We start from the raw sequence: 19,200 nt of genomic DNA on the forward strand, positions 1-19,200 counted from the left end.
TTTCAAAGGCAGTCTGCTTAAAATTAAACAGAGGGACCTCAGATACCAACAAGGTAGGATAGGTTGAGCCCATGCTCATTGTAGTTGAATAGGGTCTGTCTGCATATTTGAAAACAAAATTAGCCAGAGATAACCAAAATTAAATAGTCTAGAGTTGACTCCACACTTGTTCATAGTTATTTATGTTTAGCTTTGTATCAGTAAATCTGTCTCTCTAATTAAACTATAAATATACTAAAGGCAAAGGTTCACTTCTAACCTTTTAAGGTCAATTAGGATACACTGCACCTGTTATAAGTGTCTTGGATCACAAAGAAATCTTTAAAAAAAAAAAAAAAGAAAGAAAGAAAAACTTTAACCTCAATTTAAGACTGTTAGAAATTAACATTTTAAAAGCTTAAAAATCCTTCATTGGATTATTGAAAGAGAAGATTCTTTTGGATAACCAAAACTCTGCCATATAATGAAGTAAAACTAGTAAAACCACAGAATAAAATTAACAATGCTGATGACCCAATACCTTTCCATCAATGGGAACACCCAGTTCCTCTGAAAACAGGGGGTGAGTTATCCATTTGTAGGCTTCTTTTAGCTGAACTATATCATTTCTTCCCAGCGACAGACTCTGCTTTCTGAATAACATAAAAATTAATTCACTGACATGAAAAGCTTCATTTTTAAGAAAGCAAGAATTTATGTGATTATTAAAAAGTATGTATTATTGAGTGCCTACTATGTCCCAGGCACTATTCTACACATTAGATAGAAAGCAGAGACCAAAGCAGACAAAAATTCCTCAGTTCATGGACCTATATTCTAGTAGAATCAAGAAACTGCTTTTTTTAATGGCATATAAGACAATTTTTGAAGCTTCAAAGACAAAAGCATACAAATGAGGTTTTTCTGAGATAGAATTGCCAGATTCCAGGATTTATACATCAGAAGATGGAAAGGTGGAATAGAGAGGATTATTTATTGCTTAGAAACTACAAACTGTGTATTACAATAATCTCAGACCAAAAATGTTTGTATCTACTCTCTTCCTGATAATGGGGGCTTACTTTTGGGAAATCAATGTAAAAGCTGTACTTCTCTTTACTGGTAAAGAAGAAGTATTAAATCCTAAAGTATCAGTGTTCTAGAATGCTCATCAATTTAACAACATATAAATATCTCAATAAATATTTTACATTCCCCCCAAATCTACTCATGAGCCAATAAATAGGTTTGGGGAAGTCCCAATTATGAGTTCTAGCTTTTAGTTTGTAACCTAAAATGAGATAGAAAGGAACTGAAGTAAAAGGAAAGAAAAACATGGTATGATAATATTTAAACAGTCCTACTCTGCAATATCACTATTAAACAGGCCGTATCATTCAAATAATTAAAACTTCAAATCAGTCCTATAGCTATTTACAGGACTGCTTTTAACAAAGGAGGTGTTTAGGCCAACTTGTGAATCATTTCTTTCAATGTCCTATTTTCACTATTAGAAAGGACAATATAGTCAATATCCATTGTAATTTAATTCCTCAAGACCAAAAGACGCTATGAACTACAGGTAGAAAACAAAACATAATTTAGCTAATGGCTAAACTTAATTGATCTAAATATATACACACACACACACACACATATACAGACCACTGTTCCTCTAAAAATGCAAATTAAGAAATAGTTGATCTACCCATTCTTATCCAGCTGAGAATAATTGGTTAAACAGAATGCTTTCATATGCTTTGGGATTGTGGTTTAACAATGAAATACTCTGATAAGCCCTACATCTGATAAAAAAATTAAGTTACTTCTTTACACTTAAGAACTTATTCAAACACTAAGCATTTTAGCTTCATAAACCATTCCTCATTCTCTATCAGAAACATTTTAGAAATTTTCAAGGACTACCTTGATATTGTACCAACAGTTTAACTAATGATATTTGCATAAAATAGCATCACAGTTGAAAGGTAAATAATTAAGGTATGAGCACACATTTTAAAGAATAAAAAGGTGAAACAAAACACAAGAATGGAAAACCCTTTAAAAATTGTTTAGACTCTAGAGAGTACAAAGGATTGTAGCCAAAGCCAATCCTAAAAATGGATTAAAACATTACTCATTATATAATTAAGAAAACTGATACTTTAAGTCCCTCATGTCTTTGAAAAACATTTGAAGCACCTTAGTCCAGTTTAAAAACTTCAACTACAGGTATTTTTTCCTTCCAGATTAAAGAGCTATAAGAAAGGGTTAAGAGACATTTTGGAAACCTTAACCTCACATTTAAGGCAAAAATAAAATACTTAAAACTCCAAATTTTCAATCCTGCAAGTTGAATGTGGCTAATAGCTTTTCTAATATAATTTAGGGTGAATGTTTTCACAAAGGTCCTTAGCTTATGGCTGATGGTCCTTTAGAGGAATCAGTAGTCATTAAGGTAAATTCAGTACCAATTTAACACTTAGTAACTGCATTTCCCTCTTTCCTCTGTTAGATAACTAATGATGAGGATATCAATTACAATCACTTTTGCTATAGATACAACAGGATAACCATTCTAAAGCAAACATGAACCAAAATATCCAATACATTTTTTCCTAAATTCCTTGAATCAATTCTTTAACGGCAATTCCTCCACAACCTTTTGATATTAGAATGAACTAGGGACACTGAGAGAAAAGACTACTATTCTATATTTTTTTCTGTTCTAGTATCCCTATATTGATCAGGATCTTTGGAAGAACTAAGCTTAGTTTAAAATCCTTCAATAAGAAATAACAACAGCAAGCAAGGTAGATGGAAACTGGAAACATTTAAAAAATAGCATGCTCTGACTTGACTATGCTAACAAATTTCTCAAACATAGGATCAAGCTTTATTATGCCAGAATCACAAGCATTGGAGACTAATTTAACATACCTAACAGAACCCCCAAACCTTTAATAAATATGTGGTTATTACCCTTTTAAAAATGCAGATGTGAAATACAACACACACACAAAAGCCAAATCAACTAATTTTCTATAAAACACCAAGTATGAGATTCTGATACAGAAATTTATACTTCTCTCTGTGGTTTTCTTTCCAGAGTACACAGGAAACTCCAGTAGTCACATGGTCCTTTTCATACTGGTATAAAATTTTTAATTTCAAAATCCAGAAAGCTCTGGGAAATTAAAGATTTTTTCCTTAACTCAGTTGGCAACCAAACTATGACTTGAACATGTGAGACTATTTATTTATACTTTGTTTATCAAATTTAGTGTGACTATTCATATATTTCACTGCAGAAATATTAATGTTTGATTATATAGTACTACACCAGACCCTGGAGGAGATGGGTATATTATATATGGTATTTATACTGCATTACATTTCCAAAGTCTAAAAAATTCTAAATTTCAAAACACATTTGGCACCAAGGGTTTCAGATAAAGGATTGTGGACCTATGTTTTCTATGTCTTATCTATGTATAAACTCACTGTTGTTCTGCCTTAACTAGGACTTTACTATGTATCTTTTATAGCATAATTAGTTTTATAATTTACTTTCTAAGACCAGTATAAAATGTGTTCCTTTAAAATAAGTTGCCAAACTACATGCATTTACATTCACGATAAATCTACCAAAAAAAAAAAAATGAGTCTGCTTTAATAGACTACTAATATGCTGTGCAAATAAACCAATTAAACAAGGTTAACACCTTAAATATATACAATAAAAATTTCCTCTTTGTGCCAATTTCTCTAGCAGCTAGTGAACTCCCTCTAAAAAAAGAGCTAGTAGTAGTAAAAGTACTTTAAGAATCAGGTAGCTTATATTTAAAGGGTAGCAAAAATTCCCAGCCTAAATTACTTACCCCATTTCCTGTTTTACCAGCAACCATGCAGCATGCTGTAGGCAATTTAGTCACACCCAGAAAGAAAAGGGAAAAAATGTTCATTGAAATTTGGTTCCAATATCATTAGTAAACTGCTTAAGTAATTTGCTAATCAAACTCTCCTTTTTAGGAGAGGAGTTAGTGTTCAGAAATGCGGCAATGACCTCAATCTCATTTAAAATCAGAAGTGAGGTAAGATGCCACTTTGTAGTGCTGGCTTGCTGTGGCCTACGAATTCAACAGGGGTATCCCCCTCCTCCCCACAGATTTCTATTTCTCATTAATGAGTTACAAGTGTTTTTTAATATGGGCAGCTTACATTTTTTCCTTAAAATATCTTACTGTTTCATAGGGAAAAGCTCAAAGTGATTGAGGAGTACATACTGTGTCCCCAAAGAAGGACTCAGTTTTTTGTTTCTTTTTTAATAGAGCTAACATTTTTAACTCTAATTAATGATATCCACATGTAAGTGTTTAGGAGTAAAATGTGCTAATGTCTATAACTCACTTTGAAATACAACAAAAACTAAGATGGGTGGCTGGATAAATTGATAGGTATATAATAAAGCAAGTAAAGAAAAACAGCAACAAGTATAGAATCTAGGTGGGTATATGGGTGTTCACTGTACAATTCTTTCAGCTTTAATATAGGTTTGAAAAATTCTCATAATAAAATGCTAGGGAGAATGTTCTGGGAAGGATTAATAAAAAACTGAAAAAGTTGCTAAAATGAAAACAATAACATTCACAATCATGGTCGTTATGAGGATTAAGTGAAATTCATATAAAATGCTTTGCATGGTAAGTGTGTGACACTAAGATTTCTCAGTTTGCCATTAGACTCCCATAGCTTTCACCTTAAAGAAAGGTAATACGTGGCCTGCCTTGTATATACAGCATTTTGTGAACATGACAGAAGCATACATGTGTAAGTCAATAAAATGCCATAAGTAGTCTCTGCTTCTACATGTCACAAAAACGGCCAGTCACATCCACTTCAAGACCTGGAGAAAGATAGGGACAGAGAGAGCAAGACAGAGAGAGAGAGAGACAGGGAGACAAAGACAAACACAAAGAGAGAGACAGAGAGAGAGAGAGACAGCTTTTGTTGTTCATATGTAGAACCCTGTCCTTTTAAACCTCAAGTGGCTGGTGGGGCACCAGAGACTGCGAAAGACTTAGGATCATTTGGAAACATTAGGTGCATTACTTTGTTCAGACATGAGCCAAGCAGAATAAATTAATCACTAGCTAGGTAAGAACTAGAACTGTTCCCAATGCCTAAGTGTCTCATCAGTACCTTCCGATCTGTTAGTTTGTTTACTTTGCTAGCTCAAACTAATACCATTTATAGCGCTGCAAGACCCCTTCCTCCTTGCCTTCCATTTACTCAAGCCCTCTCTGAAAGTGCATGGGCATGGTGTAATACACAAATTATGAGTTGTCAGAAGACCTGGCTTTAGGCTTTACCAGATTTCTGGCACTCAGTTTCCTAATGCGTAAAATAAGAGAGTTAGACTAAGATGATTGTAATTTAAATTTTTCTGGATGGCTAAAGGTCATCAATGGACATTACTTAGTATACTGTTTTGTAACAGGGGCTATTAAGACTTATAGGACTTTGAGATCATAGAAAAAAATAAATATATAATAAAAAAATAAATAAATCGACTAAAGTTGAAACCTTGTATTCAATGTTACCCCACCTTCCTTCAGCCTCCATACTTTAACAGATCAATAAATACTTGTTTCCTCATCTGTAAAGGGATATTAATACTCCCCTTGCAGAGATATTATAAGGATTTAATGAAATTATGTATGTAAAGAACCAAGTAAGATTCCTGGCATGTACTTAATAAATGGTAACTATTACTGTCATTTTTGAATTAAAACCTTATCTGTATTTCACAAGTAATAAAATTATTATCCCTTTAAAGACTTAAAAGGCTTGATCCCTTTCCCTCACATCCCAAACTGCTCTGCTAGAAGTAATTCTGGAACCTCCCTCATCAATGAAACCCTCATGGGTATCTGAGCTATAGAGAACTATCTGTCCTTTTTTTTAAGGGAACTCAGACTCTTCTGTCCTTTTATAGTGACCTTTTTCTCTCTTCTTTTGAGGAAAACTCAGTTCTCTATGGTCACTTCCAGATGATGCCATCAAGTCTGTAATCAACCTGCCATCCTCTGATTATAATGTAGGGTAGAACTGGAGGTTGCCAAGGGAAACCAGATTACCATGTGTAACATGTAAAATTAAATCAAATGTCTTCAGTACCTGAGATTTGTTAAAGGGTTTTTCCTTCCTAATCCTTTGCAGGCTCCCTGCTTAAGCATGCCAGCAGGTTGGACTGAACTAATCACACAGCAGGGGCTGGAAACCTGAATCCCAAAGTAGTCAGTGTTGCTCAATTATTCAATTTTTATCACGTGCTAATAATGCCTTGGACCTGCTTCTGCTGAGGAAAAAGAAGTACATTTCCCCCTTTCAGGTCACCAAGATAATTTTAATGAATGTTCTATTCCTTAGTGGAAAAAATTCATTCTCTAGAGTAAGCAATTTAATTCTTCCTCCGCAACAGAACCAAATGGCATTAAAGTTATCAAGTTTAATCAAATTTGATACCAAAGGCAGCATGTCACCTCCTGAAAATTCAGAAACCACAGAATTTAATCCTGGGCTCAGCTTTGCTAAATGGGGCAGTTGAATAACGTACTTGCTAAAAGTGCTTGTGCACTCTGGCCATACACAGACATACAGACACACATACACAAGCATATACCTGTATACACACATCATGGAAACTCTATGCCTGGGAATGGGTTTTTTTTGGCTGCGTTGGGTCTTTGTTGCTGTGTGCGGGCTTTCTCTAGTTGCGGCGAGCAGGGGCTACCCTATGTTGCAGTGCACGGGCTTCTTGTTGCGGTGGCTTCTCTTGCTGCGGAGCATAGGCTCTAGGTGCTTGGGCTTCAGTAGTTGCAGCAAGCGGGTTTGGTAGTTGTGGCCCGCGGGCCCTAGAGCATGTGGGCTTCACCAGTTGTGGTGCACGGGCTCAGTAGTTGTGGCTCCCGGGCTCTAGAGTGCAGGCTCAGTAGCTGCAGCACAGGGGCTTAGTTGCTCCTCAGCATGTGGGATCTTCCTGGACCAGGGATCAAACCTGTGTCCCCTGCATTGGCAGGCGTATTCTTAACCACTGCGCCACCAGGGAAGTCCAGGGAATGGCTTTTAAGCTTAGAGTTCTGAGCTGGGGGTGCATCCAGCACCAAACTATGAGAGTGGGTTACAGTAAGGCCAGGGATTGAGGCTGATTCAAGCAGAGGTGGAAGGAAGGAAGGACAGAGAGAGAAGGGGAGGAATTAAAAATGGCGTGTTGTCACATACGGATCAATGGAACAGAATAGAGAGCCCAGAAATAAATCCACACACCTATCGTCAATTAATCTGCAACAAAGGAGACAAGAATATAAAATGGGAAAAAGACAGTCTCTTTAGCAAGTGGTGCAGGGAAAGTTGGACAGCTGCATGTAAATAAATGAAGTTAGAACACACCTTCACACCATGCACAAAAATAAACTCAAAATGGCTTAAAGACTTAAACATAAGACATGACACCACAGAACTCCTAGAAGAGAGCATAGGCAAAACATTCTCTAATTGTACCAATATTTTCTTAGGTCAGTCTCCCAAGGCAATAGAAACAAAAACAAAAATAAACAAATGGGACCTAATCAAACTTACAAGCTTTTGCACAGCAAAGGAAACCATAAAAAGAACGAAAAGACCACCTACAGAATGGGAGAAATTATTTGCAAATGATGCGACCGACAAGGGCTTAACCTCCCAAATATATAAACAGCTCATACAACTCAACAACAAAAAAGCAAACAACCCAATTGAAAAATGGGCAGAAGTCCTTAATAGACATTTCTCCAAAGAAGACATACAGATGGCCAGTAGGCACATGAAAAGATGCTCAACATCACTAATTATTAGAGAAATGCAAATCAAAACTACCATGAGGTACTACCTCACACCGGTCAGAATGGCCCTCATTAAAAAGTCTACAAATAACAAATGCTGTAGAGGGTGTGGAGAAAAGGGAACCCTCCTACACTGTTGGTGGGAATGTAAGTTGTACTGCTGGAGAACAGTATGGAGGTTCTTCAGAAAACTAAAATTAGAATTACCAGATGATTCAGCAATCCCCTCCTGGGCACATACCCAGAAAAAACTATAATTCAAAAAGGTACATGCACCCCTATGTTCATTAGCAGCACTGTTCACAATAGCCAAAACATGGAAACAACCTAAATGTCCATCGACAGATGAATGGATAAAGAAGCTGTGGTACATATATACAATGGAATACTACTCAGTCATAAAAAGGAACGAAATAATGCCATTTGCAGCAACATGGATGCAACTAGATTATCACACTAAGTGAAGTAAGTCAGAAAGAGAAAGACAAATACCATATGATATCACTTATATGTGGAAACTAAAATATGGCACAAATGAACCTATCTACAGAACAGAAACAGACTCACTGACATAGAGATCAACCTTGTGGTTGCCAAGGGAGAGGGGAGGAGGGAGAGGGATGGACTGGGAGTCTGGGGTTGGTAGATGCAAACTATTACATATAGAATGGATAAACACCAAGGTCCTACTGTATAGCACAGGCAACTATATCCAATCTCCTGGGATAAACCATCATGGAAAAGAATATAGAAAATCATGTCTATGTGTGTAAAACTGAGTCACTGTGGTGCACAGCAGAGATTGGCACAGCACTGTGAATCAACTACACTTCAGTAAAAAGAAAAAAAGGCATGTTGGGGAACTACAATTCAGTAAAGTTGGAGCTTGGGGTATGTATGTGTGTACAAAAATGTGAGTAGGGGTTCAATGACTAGAGATGAAACTGGAAAGGTCAGCGGATTTTGAGTGCCAAGCTAGGGCATGAATCCAAAGATTGAAACCATAACATGAAGTGCCACGTTATGTGTATACAAATTCCCACGGCAGCACATTTGATCTTCTATAATTGATCAAGTCACAATATAACCATCATCTTCACACTATCGCTTTTCTTATGCGGTAGCTTAAGAGAAAAAAAAAGTATTTCTTGTACAAAAGTATTTCTTTATTATACATGGGAAAATACAGTATGAAACAGGCATATGCTCAGAAAAATGTCAGAATGACTGCAAAAAAGACAATCCACTTTTCTCATATTTGTTGCCTATCTGGCCCTTACAGACACCTGAGTCTGTAATTCCTGACAGAGGGGAAACAAACACTAGACTAAAAGATAGGCTCTAAATATTGTGTGAGCACTTTGCAAGGTGGCTTATCTCTCTGAGTCTTGGTTTCTCAACTATAAGATAAAGGGGCTCAACACTTCATTATTTGGGGGGTACCTCCTATGTGGTGATATCTTTACTGAGAAAACAGACCTGAAAGACTAGTTTCTGCCCATAAGGGAACTCGTGAACTAGGAGAGAATAAAGGTAAGTAAAATGATAATAAAACCAAAATAATGATTAATAATATTAATAAAAATAAAAATACAGAGTGGTGGGGGCTGTGACAAGGACATATTCTGAGTGGACACTTAGGGCATCCTCAGCTCACCCTTGGCATTAGAGTTATCAAGAAGTGACACCTAATCTGAGCTCTGAAGAATCAGGGATTGAGAATTAACTGGGTGAAGAGCGGGGAAAGTACATTCCAAACAGAGGAAACTGTTGTGCAAAGGTCACGGAGCATCAGGAAGGTTCTGGGAACTAAAGGTTAATGGTCCCTAAAGAGCTGAGGATGTGTGGCTGCAAAGTGCAAAGGAGGAAGCAGGACTAAGATCATAGAACTAGTGGTTTAGATTTAGATCTAAACTAGGGGTTTAGATTTTACACTTAAGGCAATATGGTGCCACAGAAGGATTTTAAGCAGTGGAGTAGCATGGTCACATTCGTCATCAGGAATGCTCACTCTGGATGCAGTGGGAATTAGAGGAAGATGGGAACTAAGGGAAATGAAGACGTTTGGTAAACGAAAGCAGTAATTCAAGTAAGAAATAACACATATGGCAGTGGCGGTAGGAATGGAGAGGAGGAGGCAGCTGTAAGAGACAATAAAGACAGACCAGTGGGACTTGGTGATTGACAGTGGTGTTGGGGTTTCTAAATTACCATTAATGCCCTTAAAACTCTGAAGTCTTTTGAATCCTACACGTCTCTTGGACTCATTTATAATAACAAGGGTAATGTAAATATAGACGTGCACCAACAGGGAAATGACAATAGTTGTGTGGGCAGCTAGAAGTACTACCCCCTGCTCTTTCTTCTTCTCCCAACACACACACACACACACACACACACACACACACACACACACACACACACACACACTCTCTTATGTGTTTTTCTTGCATACAAATAGCCAGTTGGGAACTAGGCTCAATAATGATGTTAGTAACAATAGAAACTCTTATTCCCTCTTCCCACCCAGCAAAACTGCCTAAGGTTTCCTTCTCCTCCTCCCCACCCTGCAGTCTGCAACACTTTGAACATCTGTCTCACCAGGGCCCGCTCCTCACCTTGGGTCAGGTTTGGTGTCAGGTGTGGTGGCAGAAAGAGAGGTAGGGAGAATATACTCCTAGAACCCCTATAGACTCTTCCATTTAGCTACTCCCATGTCTCCTCACCACCGTCACCTCCCTGCCACTCTTCTTTTCCCCAGAATCTCAGATGTCAGACCTGTGATGTAACACACTGAGTCTGGATGTCTCTTTTGATAGATAAATGTTCTGTTAGCCATATTTAAAAACCCACCCCAATCCTCTACATTATCTTTCTCCACAGGGTTGAGAAAAAAGAAAATGAAGCCAGACATAAGACCTGCTCACTCCAGCTTTTCCTACCACTGTTGGCAATAAAAACCTTTAGATGGCATTAAAAAGGTTGAACATTTTATTTTTGACAAGGCAAGAGGAGAAAAGCAAGGACAAATCAGCAAAGATAGAATGAATCTGCAGAGCCAAATAATGTACAGCTCTACTGACCCAGTTTCCAAGAGAATTACTATTTCTATTTTGTGAGTTTTAAGAAGGAGAATTTCTATTTCATTTTCCAATAGTCTAGATGCTGATGTTGGCCTACCTCTGAAGGACTTGATTGGAAATAATCACAAGAGGAAATCCTATGGGGGTGGGAAGATGGGGTAGGAGTGGAGGTGGAGAGAAGGAACAGAAAAGACAGAACAGCTGCAATGAATGAAAGGCTCTGGGACAGACATAAATAAAGACAGATACGGTTCAGTCTTGTCCTTCAGCGTCATACACTAATGAGGAGATAACCCGGCAACTGAATTTCAGGTAATTCTAGAGCTCAAAACATCAGTGAAACAGAGACATCTCGACAAATATCTGTTAGCAACTGGGTGTGGCTGAGAGTGCAAATGTGTTTCCTCCTAGAATTTGATTTTAGAGAACTAGCATCCTCAATGAAATACTGGTTAATATGAAGTGAATGTGCAGATTCAAGAGGCTTCAATGTATGAACTAGCTCAATTTCAACAGTCATAAATACAATTTTACTTCAAAACAACTAACAAGAGTAACAGCTTTTAAAGTAAATTTTAAGTTTTGGAATATCAAGGAGACAAACTAATTGTTAGTTGCTGAGAACCTACTAATTGTTGAAAAAGGTCTCTTCAATAAATAACTCAAGAACTCTAAAAACAGAATTATTTTAAAATTATTCAAAATTATCACAGGAAAATTACAAGACTGGAGTCATTCCATGTGTTGAACTTGATTTGCACTAAATGTATTCTTAGGGATAAGGATTTATTTATTGCATTTTTTAAAATTAATTTTTAGATATTACTTTTTAAATATACTAAAAGAATATTATAAAATAATCAGACTTCTGGCTTCAAGATGGTGGAAAAAAGCCCTTTCTGCCCACTTCTCTGGAAAATCATCGCAAAATCAGGAGAATGAGAAACAGAAAAGGAAACTCCATCTACAATGAAACAAGAAAATACTCATCACCCCAACTCTTGATAGGTGACAGAAAGGGAATGCAGGAGTAGAAAGTAGCAGAGCCCAGGAAGCTGATCCCTCAGTCTCAGCAAAGGGAGATGCTTGCTCCTCCAAGCCCTGCAAAGCTGAGGACGAGAGGCCTAAGACAATAGAGGGTGAAACATGGGCTAAAAAGAAGGGGAATAGCTGAAGGCTTGTATAAAGAACGGATAGACCCCCAACCCGCTCCCTGACACCAAGCAATAGGAGATTTATACTCTGAGAAACTAAACTAGAGGTGTCTGCACTAAGGAGCCCCTGGCAAGAGGACAGCTGGAGTGAAGCCCTGCAAGGAAAACAGGAGGGGTCAGTGAGAGCTTACAGTCTGATCAGAGACCTGCAACCCCCTTTCCTACCCTGCTCTGGGAACTCAGGCTGCCAAGCTTATATCTTTCTGCATGGGAGATTAGAGGATTCTTCTCTGGAGAAACTGGATGGTTTCTGAGGGAAATTTTTCAGATAATGTCATATGGTCCTTCCTTTTAAAAAGTCAGTTTACTACCTGTTCTCTTCCAATAAAACCCAGTCAACAAGCACCACCATCCCACACCATACACACATAACTTTCAATCACCTTTTAATGTTCTATGCTTAAATGAATGGACAGATATCACTAGTCATTTGAAGAAAATCTCTAACATGAAAGGAAGAAACCAAAACATCAAACACAAGTGGAAAGAATAATGCACGAATTCCCATGTACCCTTCAAGCTGACTTCAAGTTATCAACGTTTTGCCAAACATGTTTTATCTATCTCTATTGCTTTTTTTCTTTTTAAGAGGGAGGTGGGTAGGAGTTATTAAAAGAAAATCTCAAACAATTTCACCTGTGAATATCTTCCAATGGAAACATTTTTAAAAGCAATATTCTTTGCTGTCATTTAAACTTACAGTGAAACATTTCTGATGTCAATTTTAAAATATGTAAGGAAGTACATCGTTTCTCAAAATTCTTTTGGGGCTGGAGAAGGGTACATAAGCAAAAAAGTGTGAAAAGCATTTACTGAACCTTAGAATAGACAAACACCATTAGAAATGAAAAAGGGACTAGAACCACGTGTGCAGAGAAGGGTTTTTTTTTTCCTCATTTTCTGTTCTTTTTATATAACATGTTAAAAAGTATAGAACATACTGTTATTTACTGTGGAACGTAATTTTCTCTCTCTCTTTCTCTAAGGATATTATCTCAACCTCAAAGGTTTTGTGTTTTTTCAGCAAAAAATAAAGAAGTATGAGGGTCCCTGGGGAGTGGAGAAGGAAAGACCTCCTTCCTCCCATTCCCCCTTTCTTCCTCTTACTCTGATCATTGGATAGATATAAATTGCCACTGCTGCTGCTGCTGGCAACCTGGGTAAGACATGCTGGATATGGTCCAGAGTGACCACAGTCAATGACAAATAACATTGTGTGTCCATGTGTGGTAGGCATATATTAGTAGACAAAACAGACACAAATCCCTGTCCTTACAAAATTTATAGTCAAACAGAAAACAAGCAAAATAAATAAATAAATCACACGCTGTTTTATGTGATAACTGCAATGAGAAATGATAGATACAGTGGAGAAAAGTAAAACAGGAAAGAGGAATGGAAGAAGAGCAATTTGCAATTTTAAACAGGGTAGTAAGGGAAAGCCTCACTGAGAAGGAAAAAAGATATGAAGGAGGTGAGGGAATAAGCCATACATATATCTGAGGGAGAAATATTTTAGGCAGAGGGAATAGCAATGCAAAGGCCCTGAGGCAGAAGTGTGCCTGTTGTGTCCAATGTGGCTGGAACAGTCAGGGAAGAGAACAAGTATCAAGTGATGAAGTCAAAGAACTAAGGTGCAGCGGTAGGGTAGGGCCAGTATAGGACCTTGTAGGCAATTAAAGAACTTTAATTTTACTCTGAGGGAGATGGGGAGACATAGGAGGGTAAGCAAAGGAAGGACATGAATTGATTTACTTTTTAAAGTGGTAGGGGACAAGCATGGAAGCAGGGACAGCTTTTAGGAGGCTACCGTAAAAATCCAAGCAATTGCTCAACCTGCCTCTGGATAAAGGAAATGATTTTGACAGGTACAGCAAGGAGAAGGATTAGGGTCTATTCCAGTCTTGGATCTGAATGCCTTCAAACTAACCCTTGTTCAACAGTCCTTGGCCCATTTGCTGAAAGAATAAGTTGAGGCTTTACCAGCTAAAACCCTGTCCTAGGTCTTGGCTTGTAACCCTATGCCTCATACTGTGCTGGACTATTCCCTTCCAAGAAGGAGCTCCCAGTGCACAGGTAGCAAGCAGGAGGTACCAGGCCCAGGCATCTCATCTGTGCCCTGCAGTACATCTCCACAGGCACTGGCCTTCAGAGCCAGAGGCTTCTAGACAGTCATCATGGATAAGAAGATCAAATAGTCCAGCTTGATGGGACTGGGGAAGAGGGTACACTGAGGACAGACAGCTGGCATGCATAGATTGCAGGCCCCAGAAAAGTACTGACCATGGGATTCATAGTGGCCAGGATCCTGTACATAGCAGACTCAGTCTAGGGAGTTTTCTGGATTCCTACCTTGGACACAATATGGGTTTCAAGAAATCCAATGTAACCATCAGAGCATGGGGCTGGCCTATGACAGCAACTTCCCTGGGAGAGCCTCCCACTCTTCCTGCTACGGCTCAGGAGCTCCATGCCTTTCATCCAGGCCGACCATCAGAAGCCTGTCAGTTCACATATCTAAGTCACTGCTGTAAACATGGCCTGTGGACAAAATCAGCCACAAAGAAGATCCAAAATACCAAGTGGGCCAGTTCTTCTATCTACATTGGGGTTCTGCTCGCAAGCACACATGAAGAGACACACAATAAATATGTAAAAATCATAGATGCAGCAAATATGTATGTGTACGTACAGACGCATATATATATGTATGTATATGTGTGTGTGTGTGTGTGCGTGTGTATATACATATATATATATATATATATATATATATATATATATATATATATATATATATATATATACACATACCCATAAGGCAGAAGGCAGAATATTCTATTCAAAGAAGATTTCAAGAAACATAGCTGATAAGTACATGCATTTTCAAAAAAATTAAATTATTAAATCTAGATCAGTGGTTCTCAGTTTGGTTTCAGGACTTTTTACAGTATTAAACATTTTTGAGAACCCAGTATAGCTTTTGTTTATGTTGGTTATATCTATCAATATTTATAATATTAGTAATTAAAACTAAAAATTTTTAAAATATTAATTCACCTAAAATTGATAACAAAGTAATAAATCTACTACATGCTAACATAAATAACACTTTTTAAATATTATATTTTTCAAACAAAATAATTTAGAAGAATGGCAATGCGGTACATTTTTGCAATTTCCTCAGTATACATCTTAATAAAAGATAGCTGGTTTTTCATATCTGCTTCTACATTCAATTTGCTGCAATAGTACATATCATGTAGCCTCTGGAAAACTCCACTGTATACTCTTGAAAGGATGAGAAGGAAAAAGGCAAATAATTATATATTATTATGAAAATACTTTTGGCCTTATGAACCTCTTGCAAGGACCCCTAGTAGTCCCTACACCACACTCTGAGAACTACTGATGTGACTGAAATGAACAATTTTGAAGGAACATACAAATAATTAAAATTTGACAAAACATGAATGAACAAAACCATACAGACCAATAACCTTCAAAAGAATAAACTGAAAAAGTAATAAAGATCTCCCCTTAGTACTCCCTAAAATGTTTTTTTAAGTGTAGTCTACCAGACCTTCAAGAAACAGAAACAGAATACTCCTTTGTTGCTAAAATTTTCCAAACACAAAAGATAGAAAGCCTAAACTTGCTCAAGCCTCTTAGATAGCCTCATCCACCAGACGGCAGACAGCAGAAGCAAGAAGAACTACAATCCTGCAGCCTGTGGAACAAAATCCACATTCACAGAAAGATAGACAAGATGAAAAGGCAGAGGGCTATGTAACAGATGAAGAACAAGATATACTTAAAGTGATGAAAGGGAAGAACCTACAAACAAGATTACTCTACCCGGCAAGGATCTCATTCAGATTCGATGGAGAAATCAAAAGCTTTACAGACAAGCAAAAGCTAAGAGAATTCAGCACCACCAAACCAGCTCTACAACAACTGCTAAAGGAACTTCTTTAAGTGGGAAACACAAGAGAAGAAAAGGACCTACAAAAACAAACCCAAAACAATTAAGAAAATGGTCATAGGAACATACATATCGATAATTACCTTAAAAGTGAATGGATTGAATGCTCCAACCAAAAGACACAGGCTTGCTGAATGGATACAAAAACAAGACCCGTCTATATGTTGTCTACAAGAGACCCACTTCAGACCTAGGGACACATACAGACTGAAAGTGAGGGAATGGAAAAAGATATTCCATGAAAATGGAAATCAAAATAAAGCTGGAGTAGCAACACTCATATCAGATAAAATAGACTTCAAAATAAAGAATGTTACAAGAGACAAGGAAGGACACTACATAATGATCAAGGGATCAATCCAAGAAGATATAACAATTATAAATATATATGCACCCAACATAGGAGCACCTCAATACATAAGGCAACTGCTTACAGCTATAAAAGAGGAAATCGACAGTAACACAATAAGAGTGGGGGACTTTAACATCTCACTTACACCAATGGAGAGATCATCCAAAATGAAAATAAATAAGGAAACAGAAGCTTTAAATGACACAATAGACCAGATAGATTTAATTGATATTTATAGGACATTCCATCCAAAAACAGCAGATTACACTTTCTTCTCAAGTGCGCACGGAACATTCTCCAGGAAAGATCACATCTTGGGTCACAAATCAAGCTTCAGTAAATTAAGAAAATTGAAATCATATCAAGCATCTTATCTGACCACAACGCTATGAGATTAGAAATGAATTACAGGGAAAAAATCCGTAAAAAACACAAACACATGGAGGCTAAACAATACGTTACTAAATAACCAAGAGATCACTGAAGAAATCAAAGAGGAAATCAAAAAATACCTGGAGACAAATGACAATGAAAACACGATGATCCAAAACCTATGGGATGCAGCAAAAGCAGTTCTAAGAGGGAAGTTTATAGCTATACAAGCCTACCTCAAGAAACAAGAAAAATCTCAAACAAACAATCTAACCTTACACCTAAAGGAACTACAGAAAGAAGAACAAACAAAACCCAAAGTTAGCAGAAGGAAAGAAATCATAAAGATCAGAGCAGAAGTAAATGAAATAGAAACAAAGAAAACAATAGCAAAGATCAATAAAACTAAAAGCTGGTTCTTTGAGAAGACAAACAAAATTGATAAACCATTAGCCAGACTCATCAAGAAAAAGAGGGAGAGGACTCAGATCAATAAAATTAGAAATGAAAAAGGAGAAATCACAACTGACACCGCAGAAATACAAAGGATCATAAGAGATTACTACCAGCAACTCTATGCCAATAAAATGGACAACCTGGAAGAAATGGACAAATTCTTAGAAAGGTATAACCTTCCAAGACTGAACCAGGAAGAAATAGAAAATATGAACAGACCAATCACAAGTAATGAAATTGAAACTGTGATTAAAAATCTTCCAACAAACAAAAGTCCAGGACCAGATGGCTTCACAGGTGAATTCTGTCAAACATTTAGAGAAGAGCTAACACTCATCCTTCTCAAACTCTTCCAAAAAATTGCAGAGGAAGGAACACTCCCAAACTCATTCTATGAGGCCACCATCACCCTGATACCAAAACCAGACAAAGATACTACAAAAAAAGAAAATTACAGACCAATATCACTGATGAATATAGATGTAAAAATCCTCAACAAAATACTAGCAAACAGAATCGAACAACACATTAAAAGGATCATACACCACGATCAAGTGGGATTTATCCCAGGGATGCAAGGATTCTTCAATATATGCAAATCAATCAATGTGATACACCATATTAACAAATTGAAGAAGAAAAACCATATGATCATCTCAATAGATGCAGAAAAAGCTTCTGACAAAATTCAACACCCATTTATGATAAAAACTCTCCAGAAAGTGGGCATAGATGGAACCTACCTCAACATAATAAAGGCCATATACAACAAACCCACAGCAAACATCATTCTCAATGGTGAAAAACTGAAAGCATTTCCTCTAAGATCAGGAACAAGACAAGGATGCCCACTCTCACCACTATTATTCAACATAGTTTTGGAAGTCCTAGCCATGGCAATCAGAGAAGAAAAAGAAAGAAACGGAATACAAATTGGAAAAGAAGAAGTAAAACTCTCCCTGTTTGCAGATGACATGATACTATACATAGAGAATCCTAAAGATGCCACCAGAAAACTACTAGAGCTTATCAATGAATTTGGTAAAGTTGCAGGATACAAAATTAATGCACAGAAATCTCTTGCATTCCTATACACTAATGATGAAAAATCTGAAAGAGAAATTAAGGAAACACTTCCATTTACCATTGCAACAAGAAGAATAAAATACCTAGGAATAAACCTACCTAGGGAGACAAAAGACCTGTATGCAGAAAACTATAAGACACTGATGAAAGAAGTTAAAGATGATACCAACAGATGGAGAGATATACCATGTTCTTGGATTGGAAGAATCAACATTGTGAAAATGACTATACTACCCAAAGCAATCTACAGATTCAGTGCAATCCCTATCAAATTACCAATGGCATTTTTTACAGAACTAGAACAAAAAGTCTTAAAATTTGTATGGAGACACAAAAGACCCCAAATAGCCAAAGCAGTCTTGAGGGAAAAAAACGGAGCTGGAGGAATCAGACTCCCTGACTTGAGACTATACTGCAAAGCTACAGTAATCAAGACAATTTGGTACTGGCACAAAAACAGAAACATAGATCAATGGAACAGGATAGAAAGCCCAGAGATAAAGCCATGCACCTATGGTCAACTAATCTATGACAAAGGAGGAAAGGATATACAATGGAGAAAAGACAGTCTCTTCAATAAGTGGTGCTGGGAAAACTGGACAGCTACATGTAAAAGAATGAAATTAGAACACTCCCTAACACCGTGCACAAAAATAAACTCAAAATGGAGTTTAATGTAAATGTAAGACCGGACACTATAAAACTCTTAGAGGCAAACATAGGAAGAACACTCTTTGACATAAATCACAGGAAGATCTGTTTTGATCCACCTCCTAGAGTAATGGAAATA

At 37.2% G+C, this 19,200-nt stretch overlaps 1 protein-coding gene across 9 annotated transcripts in view; it reads right to left on the reverse strand.

Moving 5' to 3' along the window:
* PUS10 (pseudouridine synthase 10) overlaps positions 1–19,200 on the reverse strand; it is a 68,629-nt gene that overhangs the window by 25,361 nt on the left and 24,068 nt on the right. For 7 of the 9 annotated variants that reach the window (XM_068564910.1, XM_068564909.1, XM_068564913.1 and 4 more), the window contains 3 exons: positions 3,861–3,895; positions 3,065–3,166; positions 521–632 (listed from right to left, as the gene is read on the reverse strand). In XM_068564910.1, the coding sequence (XP_068421011.1) occupies positions 521–632; positions 3,065–3,166; positions 3,861–3,895 (249 nt within the window). The remainder of the gene's footprint in view (positions 1–520; positions 633–3,064; positions 3,167–3,860; positions 3,896–19,200) is intronic. The other 2 variants (XM_068564912.1, XM_068564915.1) reach the window with 1 other exon arrangement.

This window comes from Eschrichtius robustus, chromosome 15, assembly GCF_028021215.1.
Source record: "Eschrichtius robustus isolate mEscRob2 chromosome 15, mEscRob2.pri, whole genome shotgun sequence".
Taxonomy (NCBI): domain Eukaryota; kingdom Metazoa; phylum Chordata; class Mammalia; order Artiodactyla; family Eschrichtiidae; genus Eschrichtius; species Eschrichtius robustus.